The sequence below is a fragment of the Pezoporus flaviventris genome, unplaced genomic scaffold (genome assembly GCF_033815535.1).
Source record: "Pezoporus flaviventris isolate CSIRO_AGI_PZ_B2104156 unplaced genomic scaffold, CSIRO_AGI_Pfla_v1 ptg000063l, whole genome shotgun sequence".
NCBI classification, from domain to species: Eukaryota; Metazoa; Chordata; class Aves; order Psittaciformes; family Psittacidae; genus Pezoporus; species Pezoporus flaviventris.
In genome coordinates this window covers 1,187,053-1,212,039 of record NW_026892611.1, presented here as the reverse complement: position 1 = coordinate 1,212,039, position 24,987 = coordinate 1,187,053, and the positions used below count along the sequence as shown (strand labels likewise).

Here is a 24,987-nt window from a genome sequence, read left to right as displayed (position 1 = left end):
TGGCTTTCCCTATGAGCAATCACTGACTCCTTCAGACCTGCTCTACTCAGCCCCTGAAGACCCCAAATGTCTTGCACCCCCCAAAGGACACAAGACCCCGTCCTCTACAAACAGCCAGACCATAGGAATCAAACCAAAAAGTAGCCACAAAGATCACAAAATTAGCTCTTAGGTCAAAAAACATCATGCAAAGACTTTGCTTGTAATGGCAAAAGCACTTGGGGCACACCAGGGCATCTGTTCATACTCCAGCAATAAGCAGAGGGATTTTAACCAAGAATAAAACCAGCAGCTGAGATACTCCAATCACCACCAGACTTCAGAAAACAACCCCAATGATGGGACACGCATGGAGAATAACAGAAAGGGCCCCATAAAACTGTGCCCCACAAGCTCTGTGTTCATGGGAGTGCTTGCAGTATCCTCCCTGTGGGGGTTGTGGGGGGCCCTATGCACACAGGATGGAGCTCTGAGGCTGTACCCGCCCCAAACCACTTGGCCCCACTGGTGCTCCCCAGTGTGCTGATCCGAACACCCATCACTTAGGAGGTTCACTGGATCTCCTAGGGGCAAAGGAATATAAAATCATCTGCAGGTTGAGTGGGAAAAGGAGAGGGGGAAACGGATCCCCTCTTTTCAAACACGGTTACCAGCGGCTTTGATCAGCACCGAAAAGCTTTGCGAGGCTCACAGCTGTCATTTCAAATGGGCTCTCGCTTGCATTATTCTTTCCATTAGGCAGCGTTATCCTCTTTGTAGGATCTTTGGGCTTCGTTTCAAAAGTATCCGAGACTCAAACCCCTGAAGCAGAAGAGCCTGGTGGCTTTTCTTTGGGAGGCAGGCAGGCGTGGGTCCAATTTACCGGACAGAATGTAGCCTTTAATGGTGAGCACGCAAGAGGGAAAGCTCCGTCCCAAAACAATCCCTTTATGTTCAAACCCTTCATCTTTCAGGCCTCCCTTGTCTCAGACTCCCCCCCAACTTTCTATAAGGAAACAAGAATGAGAAAGAAAAAAACCCTGCTCCCATTTGAAGCTTTAGATGAAACGCTCAATGTTTAGAGAAGAATATACCCAGAGAACTCAAGGTTTAGCGAGAATTGATGAAAGATCGGGATTCTACCAAATCATTCACAATTCATTATCACAGTTTAGTAGCAATTAACTCTTTGGGATTCGATTGAAGACTCTCCCTAAGCTCTCCCACAGCTCTTGCTGTAGGAATCGAACGCAGAGGCAGTTCCAAGCCCTGCTTGGAATGTCTCGTGTTTCCCACCTGGTTTGCCTTTAAAGCAGCGGGATAGCGGCATCCACACGACAGCAAGCAGAAGGGACGAGGCGAGGCGCAGGGCAGACCTCCGTGGCAATGAGAATTGCTTTCCTGAGCTTTTGATCAATTCTATTAACACTTTTAGCACCTCCAAGCCCACCCAGAGTCCCTGCTTGTGACAGCCCCATTAAGTGTTTCCCTTTGTCTTTATACGCTGTGTTACATCAAGCTTATTAAAATCTATTTCACCAGGTCAGAAAATTAGCGAGCTTCAGCTACAGCCCATCACGCATAATGGCAGCCTCATTAAGCAGCTCACTGCAGCTAGCCAAGGCACAATCACCTCCTGCTTAAAATGTACCGCGCGTGGCAAGGCTCCCTAGAATTCCCCACGTCAGCCACTGGAACGCACTCCACGCCGGATGCATGTTTGCAGATGGATGTTATTATGAACAAATACTTCTGCTTTGGAATTCCAACCAAACAATAAACCCCAAATAGAGTCCATTTCCACTCGGGCACTTCCACTTTATGCACAGCAAATGACCCATTTTTCAGCTGTTACCACTCTCAGGCCACGGGTTTTAAAACGAGAATGATGCAGTAATTACTTTATGCATCAGTGAGACAAAGCCTTGTTTGTCTCCAAATTATCATTCTGTGTTGTTTCAAGTGCAAGAACCCTTTTGAGGTTATTTCACCGTGCAGAAAACTGGGAAACTTCTCAAAAGCAAACAGTTTATTCTAAGAAAACTATTTATTCAAACAACCGCAAACCAAAAAGCCAAAGCTGGGAGCTGATGGAGTTTATTTACTCAGAAACTGCTCCCATCCTAGAGCAGCTTCAAGGCATCTGCCAGACTTCTGTGATGCGTCCTATGACAACGATGCCTCCCACCAGTCAAACTCAATATGTAATCTGGATTCTCCCTAATTTAGTCACTGGTGAAACGCAGAGAATTACAAGCTTGAAGTGAATGCAGCCGATGTGGGTGAAAGAGAAGCTGAACCAAGTCGCCTCCTGAAAGCAGTTCTGTTTAATACCGAGTTGAGCGCGCCGATGAAAGCATTTCTCATTTGAAAGCCCAAAGCCAAACGTTTGCTATTGATTTTTAATAAACCAGGTAAGGATAAATGAGAGGACGGCTGCAGGGGGAGGAATACCTGTGAATTCACTGCACCCGGGCTGCCAGGCAGCACAGCAGCTCTGCGCCTCAGTCACCTGCTGCTGAATGAACAAGGGCAGGTTAGATGGAACCACGTGAAGGAACACATACAAAGTTCAGCAAAGTGGACTGATTTGCTCCAAGCTTCATTTCGGCTGCTTCGATGGTACAGAAAATGAGCTATTTGGTTAAACTGCTCGGTTAAATTTTTATGAATGCCCTAAACTGGGTAAGTATTATTAAAAGACAGATCTTTGATGATGAGCAAAGGCATAGGAAGAACTAATGTCCAGAGGCTGAAGGTGGAAAAATTCAATGCAGACAAGAGGCAAGTATGCAAAAGAGAAGAGAATTAATCAGAGGACAAGCTTATCAGAGGTAGAGAAACTCTTCACAACCTATGTGAGTCGAAGGCACAAGTGAATGCTCCTGTCAGAGGGATGCTGCAGCAACAGCCACTGCTGGCAGACAGGGAGCTTCCCACTGCCTCGCTGGAGGAACTGTCCCTGGGGATTTCCTAATCCACGTCATGAAAAAGGTCAGGGGAGAGGATTGTGATGCTGAGGCCAGAAACCTTCAGGGCATCACTGCAGTGAGTACGTATTACTGCCTCTGGGCAAAGGAGGACTTGGAAGCTCAATTATCAGCTTGAAATGCTACCAAGTGTGCTTGAAAACCACTCACATTTCAATGTTTCTGTGCTTTAAGGAGAGGAATCTCCTTCACTTCTCTGCAACCCCCAGCTTTACAGTTAAAAGCTGTATCTACCAAGACATAAGGTGTAAAAGCAGCTAGCCACTGTGCTTCTGGCTAGCTCAGACACATGGAATCCTGTAGAGCAGAACTAGCGTTACCAGATCATGTTCTTCTTTCTATAGGGTTTATCCATGCTTGCTTTCTTCCATACATGTGTGTTCGCATTATGCCTCCTTATTCTTGTGACTAACCAGTCTCATTGCACTTCCCAGTTGCTGCAGCTGTGGCCTGTTCACAGCAGGAATCATCACTCAGGAGTTCTGGTGCTGCAGCATCACCCCAAAATGCAAAGAGCTCCTGAGAGAAGGGCAGGTTTGGGGGTTTTTATTCCTCTTCTCTCCTCCCTGTCCCTTTACGATCACTCATTTTCAGGGCAATGACCCTGAAGTTTTAAAGCCTGTCCCAAACTCCAAGCACGGATCAGTGAGCAGTTAAGAACAGGACAATCAGCACTGAAGTTCAATGTTCAAGATGTTCTTATTGCTCAAGCAGTCACCCAAGGTATCAGTAGAGAAAACCTAATGAAGGATCTGGGCAGCTTTGCTCCTTAGCCTCAAGAGCAGCCTTGCTCATGCAGAGAGGGCAGGAAAGGGGGACAGGGAGCTTTACTACTGGCCACACCCTGCTGCCATGGGAATGGGTGGAGGCTGGACCACTGACTCGGATCAACAGCTCATCCCTCACCTTCAATTCAACATCCAGCGACCATTTTAAGGGGTGGGGAAAATGGGTACAGAAAAAGGAATTTTGTGCAATTCTTTACATCACAAAAAATGCAGCTCTTCCCAGAAAAAAAGATGCCCAAGAGGCAAAGCTCATAAACTCTGCCTGGCCTCAGGGAACCCCTCCAGGTACCACTTTTTCCTGTGTCAAAACAAAAGCTTCTGTCACCTAGGCAGAACTTGAAGCAGCACCTTCTGGCTGGAAACTGATGGGTTTGCTATATTAATTTCTCAGCTTGCTGTCTGCAGTTCCAGCTGCTCCTCACTCCAGGGATGCACCTGCAAAGTGAATGGTCCCTCTTCAGCCTGCCCTCTGCCAGCAAACCCCCCCCCCCCCCAATCCTAATTTTAAATCAGGTCCAGTCTATGGGCTTTGTTCACACTGATGGAGGCTGAAACAGAGAGGTTGAAGAGTGGTGATTAAGGTGGTTCCAGCAGACTCAAATGCACTTTGTCAATGCACTTTTATGCCATGCAGATGCAGTAACATTTTAAGGGGAAAAAAACTAAAGCATGCAGCACAGGGATGGGCAGAGCAGATTTTAAGCAGTTAACGATTAGACAAAGGAGTGAGAAACATTCCCAGCTTTGCTCCACATCTCTTACTGTTACAAGGCTTAACCACCGGAACAGACAATTTAAAGTATCTTTTATATCTCTCCCTCCTATTTTGCAGCTGCCAGCAATTTCTCCTTCATTCTTAATGTTAAGTTTGACCATTAAGGTATCATGACCAGACAAACTCTGCTCCCATTACTAAATGTTATACAATCTTAGACTTGTGTAACGGCGCTTTAAATGAGTGCTTTACAGAGCTGACTCTTATTAATACTGACTTCATTACTCCCTACTGGCAAAGGAGCCACGTGTAGGCAGCATCTCCACTTTAAGGTCGCTTTACATCACCACAGTGGCTAGCTGGGTGCTTCTGCACATGGGAATGTGGCTCTGGGTCATTGAGGCACCATGTGCATCACACTGGGAGCCAGACCTTGGCTGGTGACTCACAGCTAAGTGCTGTGTGGGCTCTGGTTTATGCTCCTTCCAAGGGGTCCAACTCCTGGACCCTGCCAGGCCACACTCAGCAAGGCAAAGCTGCACCTCCTCAGTGTGGCCATTGCTCTGTGCCACCACAACCTGACACAGGGGATGGTAAGCTCTGCAGTATGCTGATGCTACAAACTGCTCCTCTCATTCCCCCCTGCACTCCCTGTAACAGGTTACTAACCACTAGTGAGACCTGCAGGAGCCTGGTCTCATACTGCTGGGTGCCCTGCATAACAGATACAGGAACTTCCTTACCTCCCCTCTTCTCAGTCACCATGAAAAAGAAGCCTTAAGCATGTCATTACTGTAATAATTACCCTTTTCTTTGGTACCAGCTCCTTTTCCTCACTCAGAAAATAATGATTAGACCTACCAGGCAAGCATCACAAATAACTTCCACACAAGAACACCTCCTGCCAGCCCCTATGGCTGACAAGTCAACACTTTGTGACTGCCATCAGGAAACCAACCAAATTAACCTCTACAGTTTAACAGAAAGATGGTCTTAAACACTCTTATAATAACAAAACCCATCAATTTAGACTTCAAACTGGTCTTGTGTGGTTTTCACAGCACCAGGCACTGCAGGAGCGTGACCCAAGGCTGGGCTCTGCACACTATGGAAGACCAGCATTAATAATCAAGTGTATTTCCCCGAGCTCTCAGAAGTTTGTGGAAATACCTGGTTTTTCCCACCTCTCCCCACACAAAAAGGTTTTAATCAGCTTTAACAAACAGACAAGCAAACAAACCTTTAATTAAAATACCCCTAATATTAAATTCCTGAGCTGAAGGCTTCTAAATAGCTTTGAGAATCCCTGAACATCCAGGTAACGATGCAAGACGGGATAACTGAGAACCCCGGCTGCCACTGCAGCCAGGGCCCCTCACAGCGACAGGAGTCACCCGATTTTCCTTTCAATTTCCAAACAGCAGGAACAGATTCCTGCCCTTTAGTACTGCAGAGCTGGCCACAGGGGTTTCTAATTTGCTTATGGGTTTGATGCTTAAACCCACCTCGGGCGCTGGCAGGGTCTGCGCTGACCGCAGTGGTGCAACACTTTAACTGTGACCCAGCATCACTCCTCTCCCCCAATTACAAGAGCACTGGGTTTAGTTTTTGCTGTAAACACACCTCGTACGTAACTGTTCGTCTGCAGGTTCTTCAAACACCGGGTCACACACTGTGAGTGATGGTTGTTTTAGTCTTTTATTCAACTGTCATTGGTACTGGTTATTTGGTGCGTCCAAACCAATATATGAAACCTGCAAGCTAAGAGAGCAGCAACACAGCACAGCCGTTGTAAACAATTTATTATCGTTTTCTACCTCAGGTACTTACAGGAGAAAAGGCATAAAAAAAAACCAACCAAAAAAAAAAAAGAAAAAAAAAAAAAGAAAAGCACAGATGGACTATTTACAAAAAATGAGAAAATTCACAACAGCAGAAATGTTTGCAAATCATGCACACCAGGACAAGTTCACAAAAGCAAAGCAATTCATAGCAAAAAAAAACCCAAACAAAATAATAAGAAGCCATACAGATTAAAGAAAAAATGCTATTGCCTGCAGGAAAGTCAAAAGAAAACTACCCAATTATTACATCAAGCATCTTTAATGAAATGAACAGCACAGCCGTGTATTGTAGAGCCTTTGACACTGACATTTTGAACAAGTGGATTAACAAACATTAAAATGCATTACAGTTCTACTGTAAGCATGCAATTTACTTCTCACAAACTTATGAGATGGGTAGAAACACTTCAAGAAAACCAGCATTTAAATAAGATGTGTGTTTGCTACCCAAATGTCAGAACCTGGTCTTGTTAATGAAGCCAATGGATGGAGCCATGGCCGCATGGGCTTGCGGCTCCTCTGAGATTTGGGTGGAGATGAAGAGGTGCGATACAGCTGAAGCTGGCAGGGGAGAGCTCATCCCATGGTTTGCAAGCAAAGGCTGGAATTAGAATCAATCACACAGAGAATGGGGGAGCATCACTGGTGACAAGGCATTGGACAGGGCAGCAGCTCCCCAGGCCCCGGTTCTGATGGCTTCTAGCAACCTCCTCTATTGGAAGGTGTCCCTGCCCGTGGCAGGGGGTTGGAACTGGATGAGCTTTAAGGTCCCTTCCAACACAAACCATTCCATGATTCTATGATGATTATGAGAGCTCTAGAAAGAGCCAGCAACCAAAGGGAACGGAAGAGGAGAAACCACATGTGGGTCTGCTGCACCCACAGCCACCAGTCACAGGGTCACACCTGCAGGCACAGGACACTCATTTTGAGCAATTAAACCCTGTGTTGCTAACGATCCTAGTGACAGGAGACGCTGGTGATGATTTGTGCTACTGCTCAATGTCGCTGTGTTAACAGGAGCCAGTGTCCCTCTTTGGGGCTGTTTGTGAGACCCCCATCATTGTGTTTTGCTTCCATGATAAAATCACTTCTAAGAAGTTTGTGAGAAGTCATGCCTTCATAACGCCCCTGATCCCCATCCTTGTGAGTTACATTCCAAGTGGGCATTATAAACTCATCACAAAGCAGAGGAAAAAAAACCCAATAAACCCCAAAAGGAAATAAAAAGCAAACTCAAAGCAGTGAGGATATGGAGCCTTTAAAAAAGAGAATTTAAGAGTCCAGTCATTCAAACCAGCCAGTAAGAGCAGCAATTTTTCAGTGGACATTGATATTAAACATGGACCACCCAGGCTTTGTCTCGCTCTCATTAGCACTGTAGTAAACCCCGATTAATTTGTTATGCATCTTTAAGAACTAGTTGATAAAAATTATGTCTTGTGAAATCGGCAAATAGTCTGCAAAGTGAAATAAGAACAGAAATTAATAGATTAAACTGAAAAGATAAGTCCCAGAAATTAAAAAAAAAAAAAAAGACACAGAAAGGGAGTGTTTGCAATAAAAAAAACAAAGAAAGAAAAGAAAAGGCTTTGGACTGAGTTATAGAGGAAAAATAGCATGATGAGAGGAGACACAGCAGTCACCAAAGCGATCGTGTGCGTCTCACCCGTGCAGACAGGGAGCAGAGGAGGATGTGGGATTGGACCCATCCAGGGGACCTGCCAGCAGCCCCAGTATGGAAATTGAAATGCAAATAGATGGATCATGACATCTGTACCCTCGCTGCACTGGGACAGTGGTGAGCACCAGCAGGACAGCTCAATTCAGATGGGCATTCCAGTTGGGACTTTGATCAATGAAGTAAACGGGCAGCACAACGCGAGGAGGACCTGGAGTAACACCCAGCGGCAGGCGAGGAGCCTGCGGGCTGGTGACTGCCCCCAGCACAGCCCTATGATGACACCCCCCGGGGACAATGAACCCCCGCCAGGACAGCCAGGTGCCAGCCCAGGCTGGTGTACTACAGGGCTCACAACACAACTGCACTGCAGCAGAAAGCACGGCCAGGTCTCCGTAAGGAGCCTCAGAACACAGCTCCGTACCTAGATGGTATTATTTTTATATCTACACTTATCATACACATCAGTGCAGTCGCAACCCCACTGCTGGTCAGGCACCGTGGAGCTGGGAAGCAGGCAGGGCTGCCTGGGCTGCTCCTGCAGGAAGAGCCAAGGATTTCTCTTTTCCTATCAGACACGGGGCATCTCGGTGGACGGCTCATTGAAACCACAGATTTCTCTCAGGTTCACACATGCTCCTATCTCACACCCTGAGCCACAGTCGTGCCGTGGGTGCCACGGGCAGTTCTGCAAGTGCCAGAACACTGTAAGGGAAGGGTTGGGGTGTTCAGGCTCTTCTGAGGTGGATGACTACGTGCTGGAAGCACGCTCAAGCTGTTCATCCCATAGCACTAAGTGCCTTTCCCCATGGCTGGTCAGTCAGGATGCCAACTCCATTCCTTCCCATGGGTGTCTGGGGGACGAGTAGGTGCTGGATGCCACAGGACATGGCTCCCTCCAGCAGAGAAGGGTGAAAGGGGAGTGGCAGAGCCCCACAGACAGCTAGGACACAGCACGACACAACCATGCGAGTGGCACTTCCACTGCCATTCCCACTGCAGGCGTGAGCAGCAAGTGCTGGCACATCCCCATCCTCAGCTCCTGACTTGCTCCCTGGGCACCCTGAGCTATGCTCCCATGGCACAGGGCTCTCTGCTGCCAGCATTCCTCCCTCCCAACACCTGGCTCCAGTGAGCTCACCCCATCCTGCTGATGGGCATCAAACCCTTCACACTATGCCTCTGGCCAGGCTCCTGTGCACTGCACTGCTCTGACAGGTCATGGCTCTAGAGACCAGAGTCCCACATCACCTGGGACAAACCACCTAACCATCCTGTGACTGGTTCTGACTGCTGTTAAGGAACAAAGAATTTGAGTGGGAGTGGAGCAAATCAACATGGGCAGAGCAACAGGGCAGGGAAATCCAAGCAAGGCAACAGAGGACTGTGAGCATCTCCCCTTGGCTGCCCTGCTCCTGAAGGCACAACTGGTGCCTGCAGGTGGGTGCACCTCCTTTTCAGTGCTGACAATCCACTTGGGTTTTCTCCTGCCTATCCAGTCTCTGCAAGAGACTAAAAACAACCAGCAAATAACTGGAAAGCCTGATTTGAAAAACAAGGCCCTTATCAACACGAGGGCTAGAGTCAAACGGTGCCTCTGCTGTCAGCCAGCAGACACGCTCGTTTTAGACATGTTTATAATTAAAGTCGTCTAAAAGCTGCTGATTTTCATCATTTAACTTATCAAAGGTGCCTCTAATTCAGCTGTCTTCATACGAATCAGCTGCTACAAGGAAAGGAGGAGGAAAGTGTGAGACAACATGTGAATGCCTTCTGAAACCTCCTCTTTAATTCAACTAACGCTGCACCCTGCCAGCCTGGACCTCTGCCATCCTCTTGTCTCGAAGCTGGCTCCGACTGGGAGGGTGTAGCAGGGGTGGGAAAGAGGCAGATGAGCTTTAAGTAGAGCATTTGTGAACGGAAATGGCAATAAGAACCAATCCTAACAGCACTGCCTCCTCTGGTGTTATCAGTCCTGCAAAACCCAGACACTACCGTCCCAAAGACACTGTTTGTCCAATGGATGTAAATAACACGCATGCTTCCAACACAGTGTTTTATCCTAATGACCCAAAGCAAAACATGAGGCTGCATCTTGGCCCCAGTGGGCCATGGGTAGAGCCCAGCATCCCTCCACATCCTCACCCACCCTAAAGGACCTTCCCATGAGGGTGTTCAGCCCCAGTTCGGTCCCACTGCTGCGGCTGCTGGCAGCCACATCAAGGAAAGGGGCAAACCAAACCAGAGCCAAACTGAACCATCAGCACACAGCTAGAAACTGCGAAGGACACCAGAGGTATTGATAAAGAACACAGGAAGGTTGGACTTTACACTCCAAGACTGCATTTGTAATAAATACACACTTACCAGAGGACAGAATGGGAATGTGTGTGAGAGTTTGTGCGTGTATCTCTATAATATACATGAAAGTAAAAACCCATCAAAGGGAGGGTAATAGCTCTTAAATTATCTCTGTTTCTGTATGTTTTAAGAAGTTTGTTTTCAAATAACCAGTACCAATTTACACGTTAGCAAAAAATGGATTTAAAGGCTGTATATATAGATGTCTATTTTAAAATAGCAAGAAGATCTGCTGGTGTGTGAGATGCTCCCTGCAGACTTGCCTGTCTCAGCTTGCAGCTATGGAGTTAAAAAGACAGGAGAAAAAGAAGAAAAGGAAGGAAAGAGGGGAACAAAGTAAATCTGGAAATGAAATGTACATACCTGGGAACTGATAGCTGTAACTGGGGGCAAATCCGGGATATCCTCGGCCATACGTTGCAACAAAATTTGGGTAACCTTGATCAAATGCACAAAAAGAGAGAAAGAAAGAGAAGTTTGAGGATTAATGAAGGTTTTTTGTTGTTAAACACAATGCAAGATGACATGGAGGATGGGTGAGGCGATGCTACGGAACGTTATCAAACCCCCAGATTTATTCTGCTCGTGCCAAGCTGCCAAAGGTTTGGGTATTATCTTGAACAGAAACCCCTGGAGCTGGCTGCCCTCCCTGCTCGCTAACTGCTGGGCTCTGTGCACGAGACCTGTCACTCAGGTAATTAACATGCACTTTGGTATCTCAAGTCCAAGGACTGTGCATACTTGTTAGCTGGAAGAGTAAATGCCAAATGCTAAGGCTAAACACATAACACAGGTTTGCTCTGACATTTGGAGAGCTTACAATGAATGTACTTTGCTTCAGAGCTATTGACAGTTGGAGATTAAGGTAGTAGTAATTCTTTATCCCGGGAGTGTGAAGGACAACAGTTAACACATCAAGAGTTGGAGGCAGCCACAGCAATGAGCCAAGGGAGTCAAAGAGCTTTTAATTTTTCAGGAAAGTAAAAACCCATGAGAAGTGCTTCTGAGATAGGCGCAGAAACACATCCAGCCTCGGACAGCTTTTGAGCTTTATCATGAGAATATTGGTTAATAAAGATGCTCGAGTTACTGCACCAGGGCCAGGTTGGACGGGGCTTGGAGCAACCTGCTCTAGTGGAAGGTGTCCCTGCCTGTGGTGGGGAACTGGATGAGCTTTAGGGTCCCTTCCAACCCAAACCACTGGAGCCCAGGCACACGTTTAGCAGCCGAGCGGCTCTTCTGGGGGGTCTCCTATCTCTGCTTTTATTTCTTCTTTAATCCACTCGTACATCACACAGCTATTCTTCTGCCGCTGCGAGTCCCTCCGCTCCTGATGAGATTTATCCATACATACAACATCCTATTAATCATAACCTAAAACCGGAAGATAAAAATGCTTGGATGAATTTTGATTACGGGATTAAGCAGTGCCAGGGGAAAGCAGCCCCACCATCCCGGACAGCACGCGGCGGCTTTCAGCGCTGTGTACACACTGCTTAGCCCCTGCTTATTTATTTCACAGCTCAACAGCTGGATTCCCTTAGAAATTAATCACCTCTGTCATTAAATCAGCTCTTTCGGAGTTAAGCTTTACAGATCTTTTCTCCTCTTTCTTTAAAAAACAACAATATTGATAAATGGATTGTCTGCTCAGTACGCAGCGCCATTAACAGCGCTGCGAGCCCCACCAGCAAAACCACCTCCGTCCTCTCCGAGTGGCAACCACGCAGTTTTGGTGTGATCCAGCTAACTTCAGGAGCTGGCAGTGGGGTGCAGGATGCATCCCTGCCGGGATGCTGGTGGCAGCGCTGCCTGGGGGGGCTCTCGCCTGCATCGCCAGCGCTCCGCGCGCTCGAGGTCGGGCAGATGAAATCATAAATTTATAATACAACATTACTTCAATTTTCCTCTTCATTTGCTGCTGCAGTGCCCAGCTCTGCTCTAACGAGTCAAAGCCTGAGCCGCGCAGGGGAAATTGCCTGGCTGAATATCAATAGCGCATTAACACCATGCCCATGTGGATGCTTCATCAAGCCAAATTATGGCCATGCTGACCTACCCACCACTCCCATTAGATGCCATTCTCTCATCCTGCACTGGGCACTGAGCAGTTTAGTTGCTTCAGTAGTCCTGGGGAATGATCAGTCTGTAATCGTCCCTTGTTGCTACACCAAAACCCCAAGTTTTGCCTGGATTACCTCCTCCGAAGTGAGACCCTCCTGAACTCCAACCAACAGCCAACCCTGCTTTCCCAGCATCACTTCCACCCAGCTCCGACCCCAGCGGCAGCAGGTCCGATGCACCCACCCTGCAGGCTGGGTGACCTTCACCCCACCATGCTCTTGGTGGACAAGGATCCTGGGAAGACAGGAGACCCGAGCTGGACTCCTGACTCCCCGCTATCCCACCCTCTCCAAAGCTGATCTATCTCCTGCTCCACGGGAATTAAAGAGCAAGGCTGAGGCTGTGTTTGTGGGTGCTGCTGTGGGAGCTTGGGGGGGTCACTCAGCTGTGCCAGCCCCCAGGAATCCAGTGCTAACGAAGGGCTCCCCATCCCAAATCCCGCCTCAGGGGCAGCTGCTACTCTATTAAACACCGCCTGATGGAAAAAAGGAATGACTTTCTTTGAAGGGCACAAGCTTCTTTTATGCATGAGTTCAGCCTACCTAGACTGTGTGCAGTAACACAGAGCCTGCTCTGCCTTGAGCAGGGATAGAAGGAGCCTGGTGGAGACCTGAAATCTGGTGTTCATACAGACGCTGTTTCGGCTGTCCGGGAGTGCAAGCTTTATGGGCCGAGTGCTCCTGTCCCTGGAGGGGTTTGCAAGTTAAAAAGAGCCCAACTTTAATATTAAACACCAGTGGGTCCAAGACGCCCATCGCCAGAAGAAGTGAGTCCTGTGGGGCCCCAGCTCAGACTGAGCAGTGCTTCAGCTGCCTCCAGAGCTGAACCCCATAACAGCAACTGTGACGTCCCACAGGGAACTGCTTCAGATGGGAGGGGAGACAGAGACAACTCCTATCAACACTGCTTCTCAGTTGCCTTCTTTTCTTTTTCCAAGTTTTCAGTCCTGAATGGAGGGGCAAAAAGCCATGGGGCAATGCAGTGACACCTGCATGCCCTTCGGTGACAGAGGTGAGGCTTCTGGGCACATGGCAAGCTTCTGGACCACCGAACATCCGCCGCTCAGCCGCAGGTGCGTGTCTCGCCTGTGAGGGGGGATACGGGGCCTCTTCACCAGCATCCCTGGTGCTGGGGAGCAGCTCTTCAGGCCGGGTGGGCTGCCAGGGAGACAGAGGTCCTGGAACTGAACCCACGCCAGCCTGTTCTTTATGCAGAGTGGCTAATGGACGTCCCTGGTCTCCCCTGAGCCTGTGCTTGTCCCCTCAGCAGACAGAGCCCGAGACAGCCCAGGAGCAGCCCTGGCAAAAGGCTGAGCCTGCCCACGCTCTCCGAGTCAGAAAATCCTTTCAGAAGAACACTTTAATTTTGTTCCAATCAACCAAATCATCACAGAAGCGGCTGCCTACGCACCTTTAGACCCCGGCTGCTGCAGGCTCCTCGGGGAGGCTGTGATTAATGAAAAAGACCAACTTCCTTAATAGCTTCGGAGGGAGCCGCTCCCCGCTCTTTCCTTCGGGCTGTCTTGTGCGTTCGTTCCTGCCATCCCCTCCTCTGCCCATGAGCAGCATCTGGGGAAGGTGACCTTGAACAAGGGCTTCTGGAAACAGGTATATAAATCCTCCACGAGCAGCCCCACTCGCTCCGTTTCAGTCCAGCAAAGGAGGAATGGGGCAGGGCTGGCACCAGCCTCCCGGGATCCTTGGCTACTACAGACGCTGCCTCCGGTGGGACATTACTTCGTGCATCTCATCACTTGATGGGTTAATTACCCCCTCTCCCTGTGGAATGGGGCCCTACCTCAAGCAGCTTCAGGGCTTGGGAAGGAGCAATCGCTGTCCCTCATCCCCCTTCCCAACACTTGGAGGCAGCCTTTGAAAACGGGGCTTTATAATGGCCATCCAGACAGCTTCGCTTTTGTGTGTTGTGATTTCCTTGTGCAGCACTTAATTATTTAACACGGTGCCACTGTAGCAAAGCAGGAACTTGGAAGATGAAAAAAACAGCTTGAGCAGATAATGAAGCATCTGGCCTTCAACATGAATCAATCATTAATTCTGAGCAAGTCACTCTCATTTGCAATCTAACCAGTGTGCTGTGAGAGCGGCCGGAGCAGGGCTGGTTGGGGTGACCTGACCCACCCCACTGCAATGGGACAGGGATTTGCCAAGGGGCACCTAAATTGCTGGCTCTGTGCAGATGCAGATCTGCTCGCTGAGGGCTTCTTCCCTTACTTCTTATGGCTTGAAATGATATTTTTCCAGTGTGCCATCCTGGTGGGAATCACACTGCACCAAGGACTGAATTTTCCCTTCAGGTCACTGGGGTGGACTCTGGCTCCATTCACTCCTTGCCCGGCTGGAGGGAGAAGGGGGAGGGATCCTGCCCTGGGTCGTTCGACCTGCTCAGGGTGACCTGGGCTCTCTCCTCCACCACCTTCACTACCCCAAACCTCAGGCACCGCGAGTGGTAAAGGCAGAGAAACAAGAGCAATGAAGTGCCTATGCTCCAGCACCCTGGTACATGCAGGCCACCAAATCACAGGTTGACGAGGACAAGATAAATATTTTAACCATAAAATGCAATTTCCAAAAACTATGGGGCAGGGTGGTGGTGGAGTGTGGGGACAGAAAAACAGATGATCAGTGGAAGTAACTGAATTACACAGCCCTGAAATGGATTGCTCCAGCCACGCGAACAGAAGCGCTATTAATTCAGAGATAAAGCAAATAAGGCAGGGAAGTTTTCCCTATCAAATCAAGCGGGGCCTGAAGTCAGATGTCTCAGTGTAACAGCCTGATCCTCATAAAACAGTCTCCTCTGACCTGATGCTCACTCCAGAAGCTTTGGGATCCTCCAGCATCTCAGCCAGCCCATCTCAACCTGCTTGGCAGAGCTCAGGACAACCAAGCACCAGCTTTCAAGGCTGGTTTTTATGCGTGAGTTTCTGGGATCATCTAAACCCAGGACAGAAAACTCAAAGCATCCCAGAGAGGCTACATATGAGGGACACCAGCCTGAGAAAGGCTCATTCCTGCCTGGGAACACCTCCAGATGCCCTCTTGTTCATGCATGCCTTATGGAAACAGAGGGTGCCAACCAAGGGAAAGTCCAGTGATACGAATAGAGCAGGAGGCTGAAAATGCATGGGGTTGTACAAAAGTACATTGGCAATGGATTAGCAGCGTTCTGGCTTAGCAAATCTGAGCAGAGAGCATCAAGAGGTTGTCACGTTATAAAGAAAGAAGAACTATCCAGGCAGAAACAAATGAGAACCAACTGTAAGTAAGCAGACCTTGTGCACAAATAGAATGTTGCCATTAAATATCATTTATCCCATTTAATTGGTATTTCCTGGACACAATACTCTGGACTAAAATACCATTCCATCGCCTTCAAACTTGTAATTACTGTGGTGCCCTGCACTGGTGCGCTCCTCCCTGCTCTCCCCATCCTGCGGGCCATGGAGGAGCCGGCAGGATTTTCAATTACCTATGCTGAGCTGTCAGAGGTACCTTTAAAAGAAGGGGAATAATGTGTGACTCAATTCCTCTAAAGAAGGGGAGAGATCATTTTTAGTCAGAATGAACACCCTGCGTCTTTCATCATTCTATTTTTGCCAGGAAGAGTAAAACAGCCTCTTTAAAACATCCATTTAAATGCAAATTTCTATATTCCAGGAGCGGGGGGGGGGTGTGTGTTAATCATTTACCACAGACAGGATCATTCTCCCCACTCCATCCCTACTGAAGTTCTAGACCCGCACCCACACGGCTGCAGGGATCTGCTCACCCCTATGGCTTAAGGGTTCAGGAAGCAGGGAGAGACACAACACGGGAGCCGCTGGCTGCGGGAGACGTGTGGTGGCCACGGCACTTACCCAACATTCCCATCCCTAGCATAAAAGCGTCCATGGTATACGGTAATCCACGCGCCCTTCCTCTCGTCCCTGGCGGAAACATCACTTCTTTAGGTTGTGCTTTCTTACATTCTACCTATTGAGCAGAAACATGTACAAATGAGATGCAAATGAATTCCATGTAAATGTCAAATGCAGAACTGATCTACTTAAGGGGGTGGGAGGTTTATTTTTAGCATCTGCCTCCCCACACCGCCTCCCCCCCTCTAAGGTGAACTTTAAGAATAGCGCAAACGGATTTAGAAGAGCAAACGTGTCTGTCTCTTTAAACACACAGAGCAAACCCCACTGGAAAGATGACAGAAGTGCTGATTTAAGAAGTTCCTGAAAGGAAAACCTGGGCTGCGTTCCCTTCTCAATGGCACTCGCGGGAGTGGAATGAATGGAGGGAGGTCTCCAGCACAGCTCTATTGCAATCGATAACAGAAAATGACTCTCGGTGATCATTACAAAAAGCTCCTTTTAAAATAGGAATAAAGAATCGATATTTCTACCCAGCAGAAAATTTCTGTAAACCCTATTAATAAATGCTCTGCATTCTTTCACTTCCACTTGCTCCTGCTGCCTTCTGAAGTTGCTTAATGCCACTCAAAGCAATTGCGAGTCTCCACCAATGCCTTGGGAGAGACAGCAATGCAGGCCAACCAGCACCAGGACACCCAGGAGCCAGCAACCCCACCAGGTCATGGTTCCCAGCCTCTCCTTGGCTAGGGAAAGGGAGAAATAAAGCACTTTCCCATGTTTTCCAGCTCCGGCACCACCAAGTTGCCCCCTGCAAGCAGACTGCCTCTGTGCCAGTAAGCTGCTCTGGAACTAACCAGTTATCCCAACCCATTTCTATGGCTCTACACCTTGCTCTGAGCAAAGGGTAAACCCTGCAGGCGTACAGTGCAGCCCTGCATGGGATGCAGAGAATCTCCAAGCCGCTGCCTGCCCCATCTGTATGGTTGGCACAATGAGAATTGCTGCTCTGAGGTTAAGGGTATTACCCTGAATGCAGAGGTTTGAGCCTTATGCCTTTAATTTTGCTCTTCAATCAGTTCTTGAACCCTCTTTGCACATTTAGGCACCCCCCATTCCTTGCCTGGCCAGAGTGGGGGCAGAGTGGGATCATCACCAGCCTGCAGACAAGGGCTTGGGAACGGGGCTGCTCTCTGTGCCTCCTGTATCACCTCCATCACTCGCACAAGCAGGCAACCACCCCAGGCAAAGCTGGGATGCAGGATAATAGGTGCCTAATAGCCCGATCAGTGACTGTGTGTTCATTGTCTTATGAAAACCAACCGCCTGTTCCTAGGCAACCTGATCAGTGGAAATTCCAGGTTTATACAATTTTCATTTAGGTAACATAAAGGTTAACTGCCTGTAATGGGAGGATTTTAAACAAAACCACCTACTCCTCCTCCCCGCTGCACATCTCCACAGACCGTATTTACTTCACTTGCTTGCAACACTTCCCGAAGCTACAATGCTCAGACACTGCCAGTGCTGTCAAAACACACTCTTCTTGCACGCAAACTGCCCCAACCCAGTGAAGTTTGAAGCAAAATTCTTCTGGAGTTCCTCTTTCGCCATTTCTCTGCCAAGAAGCGTTTGGATCCTTGCAGGAGGCAGCGGGATAAGAGCAGAGGGGGACAAAGGTTTCCTCTGCCTCCTCTTCAGTGCTGTTGGGGTAGCAAGACCTCTAGGAGAGAAACACCCCAGCAAGGGTTGTGGTGAGGACCAGTGCGTGCTCCTGGCAGGGTCACCAACCTGCACATCACCCCTATCCCCTACACACACACACACGTACAGATTCCATGCAGACACGTGGCAATGCAGATACACTACTGAGTGTGCAATGGAGACCCCCAAGGTGCCCCACAGGGTTCCTAAGCCCTAATATTAAGAGAAAAGAAAGGAAAGAAAACTTCCATGCAATGATGTAAGTGGAGGTGCTGCTGTCAGAGCAGGGATGGGGACAAGGACAGTATGGGATATGTGTGCTTAGCATCCAGCTCCATCACTATCCTATAGGGATGAAGCCTACAGAGCTTTCCAGGGAGCCTTAAGCCTGAGCCTTGATGGTTGAGTTTCAGCCTAATCGGGCTGTGTGCCTCCCCCAGAAGCCCCACAGCCCTCTCCATCAACCACCCCGAGAGCTCCAGGCCACACAAGCTCCAAGGCTGAGCACCAGCACCAGCCTCCTCTCACCAACACCACACTGCCTCAAACCGTCCTTCGCTTATTTGGGATCACACTGGGGTCATTTCACGGGAGCAGCCCATCTGATTTCTGCAGCACCACAAGTGTGTCGTTTCATTTCACAACTGCATCTCTGTGGGCTGGCCGTCACGCGCAGCGCCGCGGCAGCACCGGTTACACCTCGTGCTGCAGACGGCCGGGCTGACAAAAACAACACAGCCTGCCTCGACTGACTAACAGGAAAACGAAGTTTGGATTAGCACCGTCAGAAACAATAACCCAGTAATTAGCTTCTGCAGCCACGGACCAGCCTACCCCTGCTCTCTGAAGGACCAGCCTGATCTATGATTTTCACAGCACACAGGATATAAAGGGAATGGCAGTGAGCCGCAAAGGAGTTTTACCTGGGATTTAAAGGGGAAGGGAAAGTCACCAGTAGGGAAGAAAAATAATTCCTAAGCCTCTGTAAACACATTTACCCCACATCGAGGGCAAACATATTCTGTTACCCAGCAGAGACTATTCCCTCCTGGGAGGGATGAAATGCAAGACAGGGGAACAGAAGCCCTGTCCCTCAATGCCATCCCTTGGGAAGGGGCTGCATGACCCCATCCACGGCAGCACATCTGGGGTAGATTTTCACATTCTCTATTCAGCAATGTCAGGCCTAGGGGTGCTCTTCAGAAGCTGCTCAAGCACCATTCCATCGGCAAACAGGGGAAAAGCAGCAACAGGAGGTGCAGCCCCACGTTAGTCAGCAACGTGGTGGGTCTGGATGGTGCCGCTACACCAACAGAGCAGGAAAAGGGGAAAAATAGGGCCCAGGCTGCTTTTGCGCGAGAAGCCATCCCACTCCTTCATGGGGCATGGGATGGAGATGCCCATAACCATCACACAGCCATGAGGGTAAAACCCTGGAGGCAGCAGGGACATCCCAGTGTGCCGGGGTGTGCAACAGGGCTTCTCCAACGAGTGGGGTCCCTCAGGGATCGGTGCTGGGACCGGTCTTGTTCAACATCTTCACTGCTGACATGGACAGTGGGATTGAGTGTGCCCTCAGCAAGTTTGCCGATGACACCGAGCTGTGTGGTTCGGTTGATACCCTGGAGGGAAGGAATGCCATCCAGAGGGACCTTGACACGCTTGTGAGGTGGGCTGATGCCAACCTCATGGAGTTTAACCATGCCAAGTGCAAGGTCCTACACCTGGGTCGGAGCAATCCCAGGCACAGCTACAGGTTGGGCAGAGAAGAGATTCAGAGCAGCCCAAGGAGAAGGACTTGGGGGTGTTGGCTGATGAGAAAATGAACATGAACCGGCTTCAGTGTGCGCTCACAGCCCAGAAAGCAACCGTATCCTGGGCTGCATCAAAAGGAGCGTGACCAGCAGGTCATGGAGGTGATCCTGCCCCTCTGCTCTGCTCTTGTGAGACCTCACCTGGAGCATTGTGTGCAGTTCTGGGGTCCTCAACATAAAAAGGACATGGAACTGTTGGAACAAGTCCAGAGGAGGCCACAAGGATGATCAGGGACTGGAGCACCTCCTGTATGAAGACAGGCTGAGGAAGTTGGGGCTGTTCAGCCTGGAGAAGAGAAGGCTGCGTGGAGACCTCAGAGCAGCTTCCAGTATGTGAAGGGGGCCTATAGGGATGCTGGGGAGGGACTCTTCATTAGGGACTGTAGTGACAGGACAAGGGGTAACGGGTTAAAACTGAAACAGGGGAAGTTTAGGTTGGATCTAAGGAGGAAATTTTTTCCTGTTAGGGTGCTGAGGCACTGGAATGGGTTGCCCAGGGAGGTTGTGAATGCTCCATCCCTGGCAGTGTTCAAGACCAGGCTGGACGAGGCCTTGGGTGAGACGGTTTAGTGTGAGGTGTCCCTGCCCATGGCAGGGGGTTGGAACTGGATGACCTTAAGGTCCTTTCCAACCCTAACTATTCTATGATTCTATGATTCACGAGTCCATGCTCAGCTCTGTACATAATCACCCCCAAGAGCCTGCCCGACGTGGGCTCTCTGTACATAAATCTGTCTCTTGCACAAACTTCCAGTTCAGCATTTCTGTACATCTTAATACCTTCCAGGTTCCCTGCACGAGGGATGTGCCTCGCTTGAGCAGCCCAACAAAGAAAGTTTTAACTCTAAGGCTAAGAAAATAAGGCAGGGAAACTAAAATTCACTATTTTTGTTTAGTCTACTTTGGAGAATGAACGTTCCACTGGGGTACTCTTGGGTGAAGCTGAGCAGTCAAAGCCACTGGAACCAAGGACAGCTGAGATGGAGAGTGAAAAGCCTCTTATACCCAGCGCAACAAAACAGGCTGTCAGCTCTCAGCACCAGGATGTCTCAAACCCCCATGGCTAAAGCTTTCCAAGGAAACCTGGGCTATTTTGAGGGAAGCAGAAGGCTCACATATTCACAATGCACAAAACCCCCATTTTACCATCCAAAGACAAGGCAACTTTGTCTTGCCAGCAACGTGCGATTCACAGTTAGCTGAGATTCGATTACCCTGGGGACACCGCGTCCACTCCTGCCATGGCCAGCCCAAACTATCCCTCCCCTAACAGAGAAATCAGTATTCAGGCAGTCCTGCTGCAAAGGCAGGGCTACACCAGAAACAGAAGAAAGGTTAGAAGCGTATTTAAACACATGCATTAGATCATCGCCGAAGGTGGGGTAGGGACAATGGGATGTCATGTCCTCAGACTGTAAGAGAAGTCAGCAGAGATGGGTGAGCAGAGTCTGAGGTTCATCAGTTCACTCTGTCCCCAGAGCACCCAGCTCCTCCTTGTCCTGCAGGACCCAGCCACCCTTGGAGAACCTGGCAAGGACGGCGTCACTCTACAGCTCAGGAGTGGTGTCACTTAAAGCACACTGAAGACAACGCTATAGGAATGCATCCAACCTGCAAGAGGTCTGCAGTGTCCTTCAGCTGACAGGCGGGTTTCCAAAGCACCTCCAGCCTCTCCCCAGCACCACAGACATCAGTGACACCTTGGGTACCAGCCTGCCCAGCACCGGCTCCTGTCACCCTCGCTGCAATGAGCCCTGTCCAGAGCACCCACCACTGTGACCATCAGCCTCTTCACATCACTGTTCACACACCTCTTCCACAACACCCTGGCACGTGCCAGGCTCCAGCTCTACAAGCTGGTTGCAGGGATGGAGGTGCCTTAGACTACAACATATGTGGATGAAAACCCAAAGGCACACGTGTGTGATACATACGTCTACAGCATCAGCACACAGTGAAGGCTCCCAGTCCAGGGAGAAGCCTGGAGAGGCCCGATCCATTAACAAAACCCATTCCAAAAAGCCCCACAAACCCAACCGTGAGAGTGAGAAACAGCCACAGGTGCTGTGCAGCATCCAAACCTCGTTTAAACCAGCCTAACATCTTAGTCAGCTGCTCTAAATCCCAACTTCCATGCAAGTGCCTGGGCTCACCACACTGCTCACCAGCACTTATCCCATTATACCCATGATGTGAACCACTCCATCACAATGGGATCTGAAGGCAAACAAACTACTCCATCCCGTTTCTTTTCCAGCTGCTTCTGCACCCCCTTAGAAAACCAGGTTTCTCTTTGCAAAGCAGTCTCCTCACATCAAAGCAACTATATTCAGGGGATAGCTTGGTTGAGTTCTATTTGTTCCCCCTCCCTGCAGTGTTTGGAGAGCATCTTTGGCCTCCCACGTAAATTCCAAGTTTCATTTATTAAATACCTCGCTGGCATTTTCTTTCCACTTTCACACTGCTCGGTTAATATTACATTTGACATTCTAAGCTTTACAGATGGCAACAGAAGCAGAATGCTAAAAATAGCCTGCCAGGGAGACGGGAGGCTAGAAATAGGCTCCTGAACAACAGCAGCCCCAATACTCTCTGCCTGCCCCCATGTTTGGGGAAATGACAGCATTCAGGAGATGAGGAGGAGCAAAGGCCAGGCAAACGGGCGCCCATGGAGCTGTAGATGCTCCATCTGAGCAGCCCGGTGATGGGGATGGGGCACCCCTGTCCCAGCTCACTGAGCAAACCTCATCACCTCGAGCTGGAACCCGCCCCCATCGCAGCTCAATGTTAGAGGGGGACACACTAAAAATGAAGCCAGGGTGGTCAGGCTCCAAGGGCGCTGTGGAAGGTCCAGCAGTGCCTATCCCTGACCCCCAGCCAGGTTACGTGTCACCTGTGGCCACCTGTACCAGCTCCCGGTCACACGTGCCTGCACAAGCTCTCCCGGCCCTGCATGGGTTTGGTAATTCATCTGCAGACACATCAGCAAGACGATGAGTCAGTCCCAAGACAGGATCATGTCTCATCTCCTCCCTCGTGGGCTGCTGCAAAATTAGCGCTGGAGAAGAAGTGACAAGAGGAGAACGCTCAAAGCCTCCTGGCACCTGGATCGTGCACCAAGCAGGCACATTTTAATGACCCACAACAACAAAACACCAACAGCCCACGCTGTTTCTTTGGCTCTTTGTGATGTTCCTCGAGTGCTTTTGCCCTGTCGCATCCTCCACATCCCCTGCACTGCTGTCACCTTCCCGGGGAGCCTTTCATCTGGGAAGAAATCCTCCCACCACTCCTCCCCTAACGGGGCTGTGCCAACATGAGTTTTACCACGCACGAGTGCAGATTCTGCTATGAAGCATCAAACAACGCGTCCTGCCCTGCTGCTGGCACTGGTTTTGCTGGGATACACCAGCATCCTCCATCCAGCTGCTCGCCAGGGCAATACTGGGCAGCACTGATTTGTACCAGGGGAAGAAGGCTGAGCCTTGCTGTGTGAAGTAACTAAACCCACAGAGTGTGACGTGACATGCACCCACCCGTGATGAAGCAGTAGGAGCATCCTGGAGTGTGGCACTGCAGCTATTCCCTCCCAAGTGACAATCTTACCTACATTCACATTCTGGGTGTTAATACTCTCTTGCTGGGTCTGTCGGCTGGATGTTGTGGGGGTGGCTGGGGTTTGTTCTTTGTGGTTTATTTTAAGGCAGATTAATCAGCATTTAGTAACTCTATATAGGGAAATGAGCCTCCTCCACATCCACACGTGTCTCAGGCCAGGTATCGCTGGTGGCAGGCAGGGAAGCAGCGAGATGCCTGGACAGGGCAGAGGCAAAGCCTGCGGCACCCATCCGAGATGGAGCCAGAGGGGAACTGCCCCAGCCCTGCCTGCCATCCCACCTCTCGGCTTGCCAAGGGGACCCTTCCTTTTATTTCTGATGCATATTGCAGTGAGGAACAATATGAGGAATATTATTTCGGTGCCCTGGGAAAAATTAGCAAGTCAAATATTGGATCAGGCCTCCAGCATATGCCAAGGAGATTGCTTTGATCTTATCCACACTAAAAGCTCTATTATTGAATTTAAAGTCTGTGAACACATACCAGACCAATATACAATGCATATCTGAATACACATTTGAGAAGCTGAGGATGTTTTGACAAAGGGAAAAGGAGTATTTTAGCTGAAAGTATCAAAGTTACTGCATCAGTTGAAACACAAATGCCCTTCTTCATCTGGCGCAGTGGCTTTACTGACAGGGCACCCGCAGCCTGGGACCTGACTGTCACTTAGGAGAAACTCCACTCCTGGCCTGGCCTGGCAACTGATTGTGGTTTGATGGCAAAGCCCTGACTTCCCAGGGGATATGGTCCAGCACCAGCGCCCGGGCAGCATCAGGTGCAGCGTGCCGACACCCAGTGAACCTCATGGAGGAGGCTGTCCCAAAGGGCCACCCCCCGGCATGGCACTATCTGTGACAATGGGCACTGCAGGACAACCCCAACTTACCATTTTATTATTGATTTCGTGGAAATGAATTTCACAGACTTTTTCCACCACGTCTTCATTTTCAAAAGTTACGAAGCCAAATCCTGTTTAATAAAGAAACAAAAAGGGGAGGGGGGAAGAAAAACACGAGTTAAGTCCAATTTCATCCCAGTAAAGCATCACGTAGAGACTTGGGAAAACTTTATATATGGATATAGAAATACACCTCCTGTCTATGGAGCTGCTGCTGAACTTGCTGCAGACTAATGGAGGGAAGAAGCATTGTCTCTAGGAAAATGAATATGGTTCTGTTCCAGCTCTTCCATAGGATTTAATGGAGAATTAAAACCTCCTTATGGATTTTTTGATCCATCCTGCAGAATTTAATGGATAGTTACACCCCAGGTACATGATGGCTCAGAAACTACAATCAGGCCATATTTTTTTTCACACCTTATAGGTTTTTAAGAGCAATCTCGACAAAACCCAATTATATTTCTATGGAACCGTATTGATTTTATCTCTTGTTTAATTCCACAGGACCTCTCCATTAGAGCTGACTCATTACGAGACCCAAAGAAATAAAAATACGGGAAGACAGGAGATGACTCCTCATTTAGAGGC

General features: G+C 49.2%; 1 protein-coding gene across 31 annotated transcripts in view; it reads right to left on the bottom strand.

Moving 5' to 3' along the window:
- MSI2 (musashi RNA binding protein 2) overlaps window positions 1–24,987 on the bottom strand; it is a 212,767-nt gene that overhangs the window by 25,477 nt on the left and 162,303 nt on the right. For 30 of the 31 annotated variants that reach the window (XR_009746341.1, XR_009746343.1, XR_009746346.1 and 27 more), the window contains 3 exons: window positions 24,385–24,467; window positions 16,360–16,474; window positions 10,722–10,796 (listed from right to left, as the gene is read on the bottom strand). Coding sequence is in view for 24 of the 31 variants with exons in the window: in XM_061469943.1 (XP_061325927.1) it covers window positions 10,722–10,796; window positions 16,360–16,474; window positions 24,385–24,467 (273 nt within the window). In the remaining 7 variants the exon portion in view is untranslated. Of the gene's footprint in view, window positions 1–6,257; window positions 7,777–10,721; window positions 10,797–16,359; window positions 16,475–24,384; window positions 24,468–24,987 lie in introns of those variants that run through there. The other variant, XM_061469967.1, reaches the window with a different exon arrangement.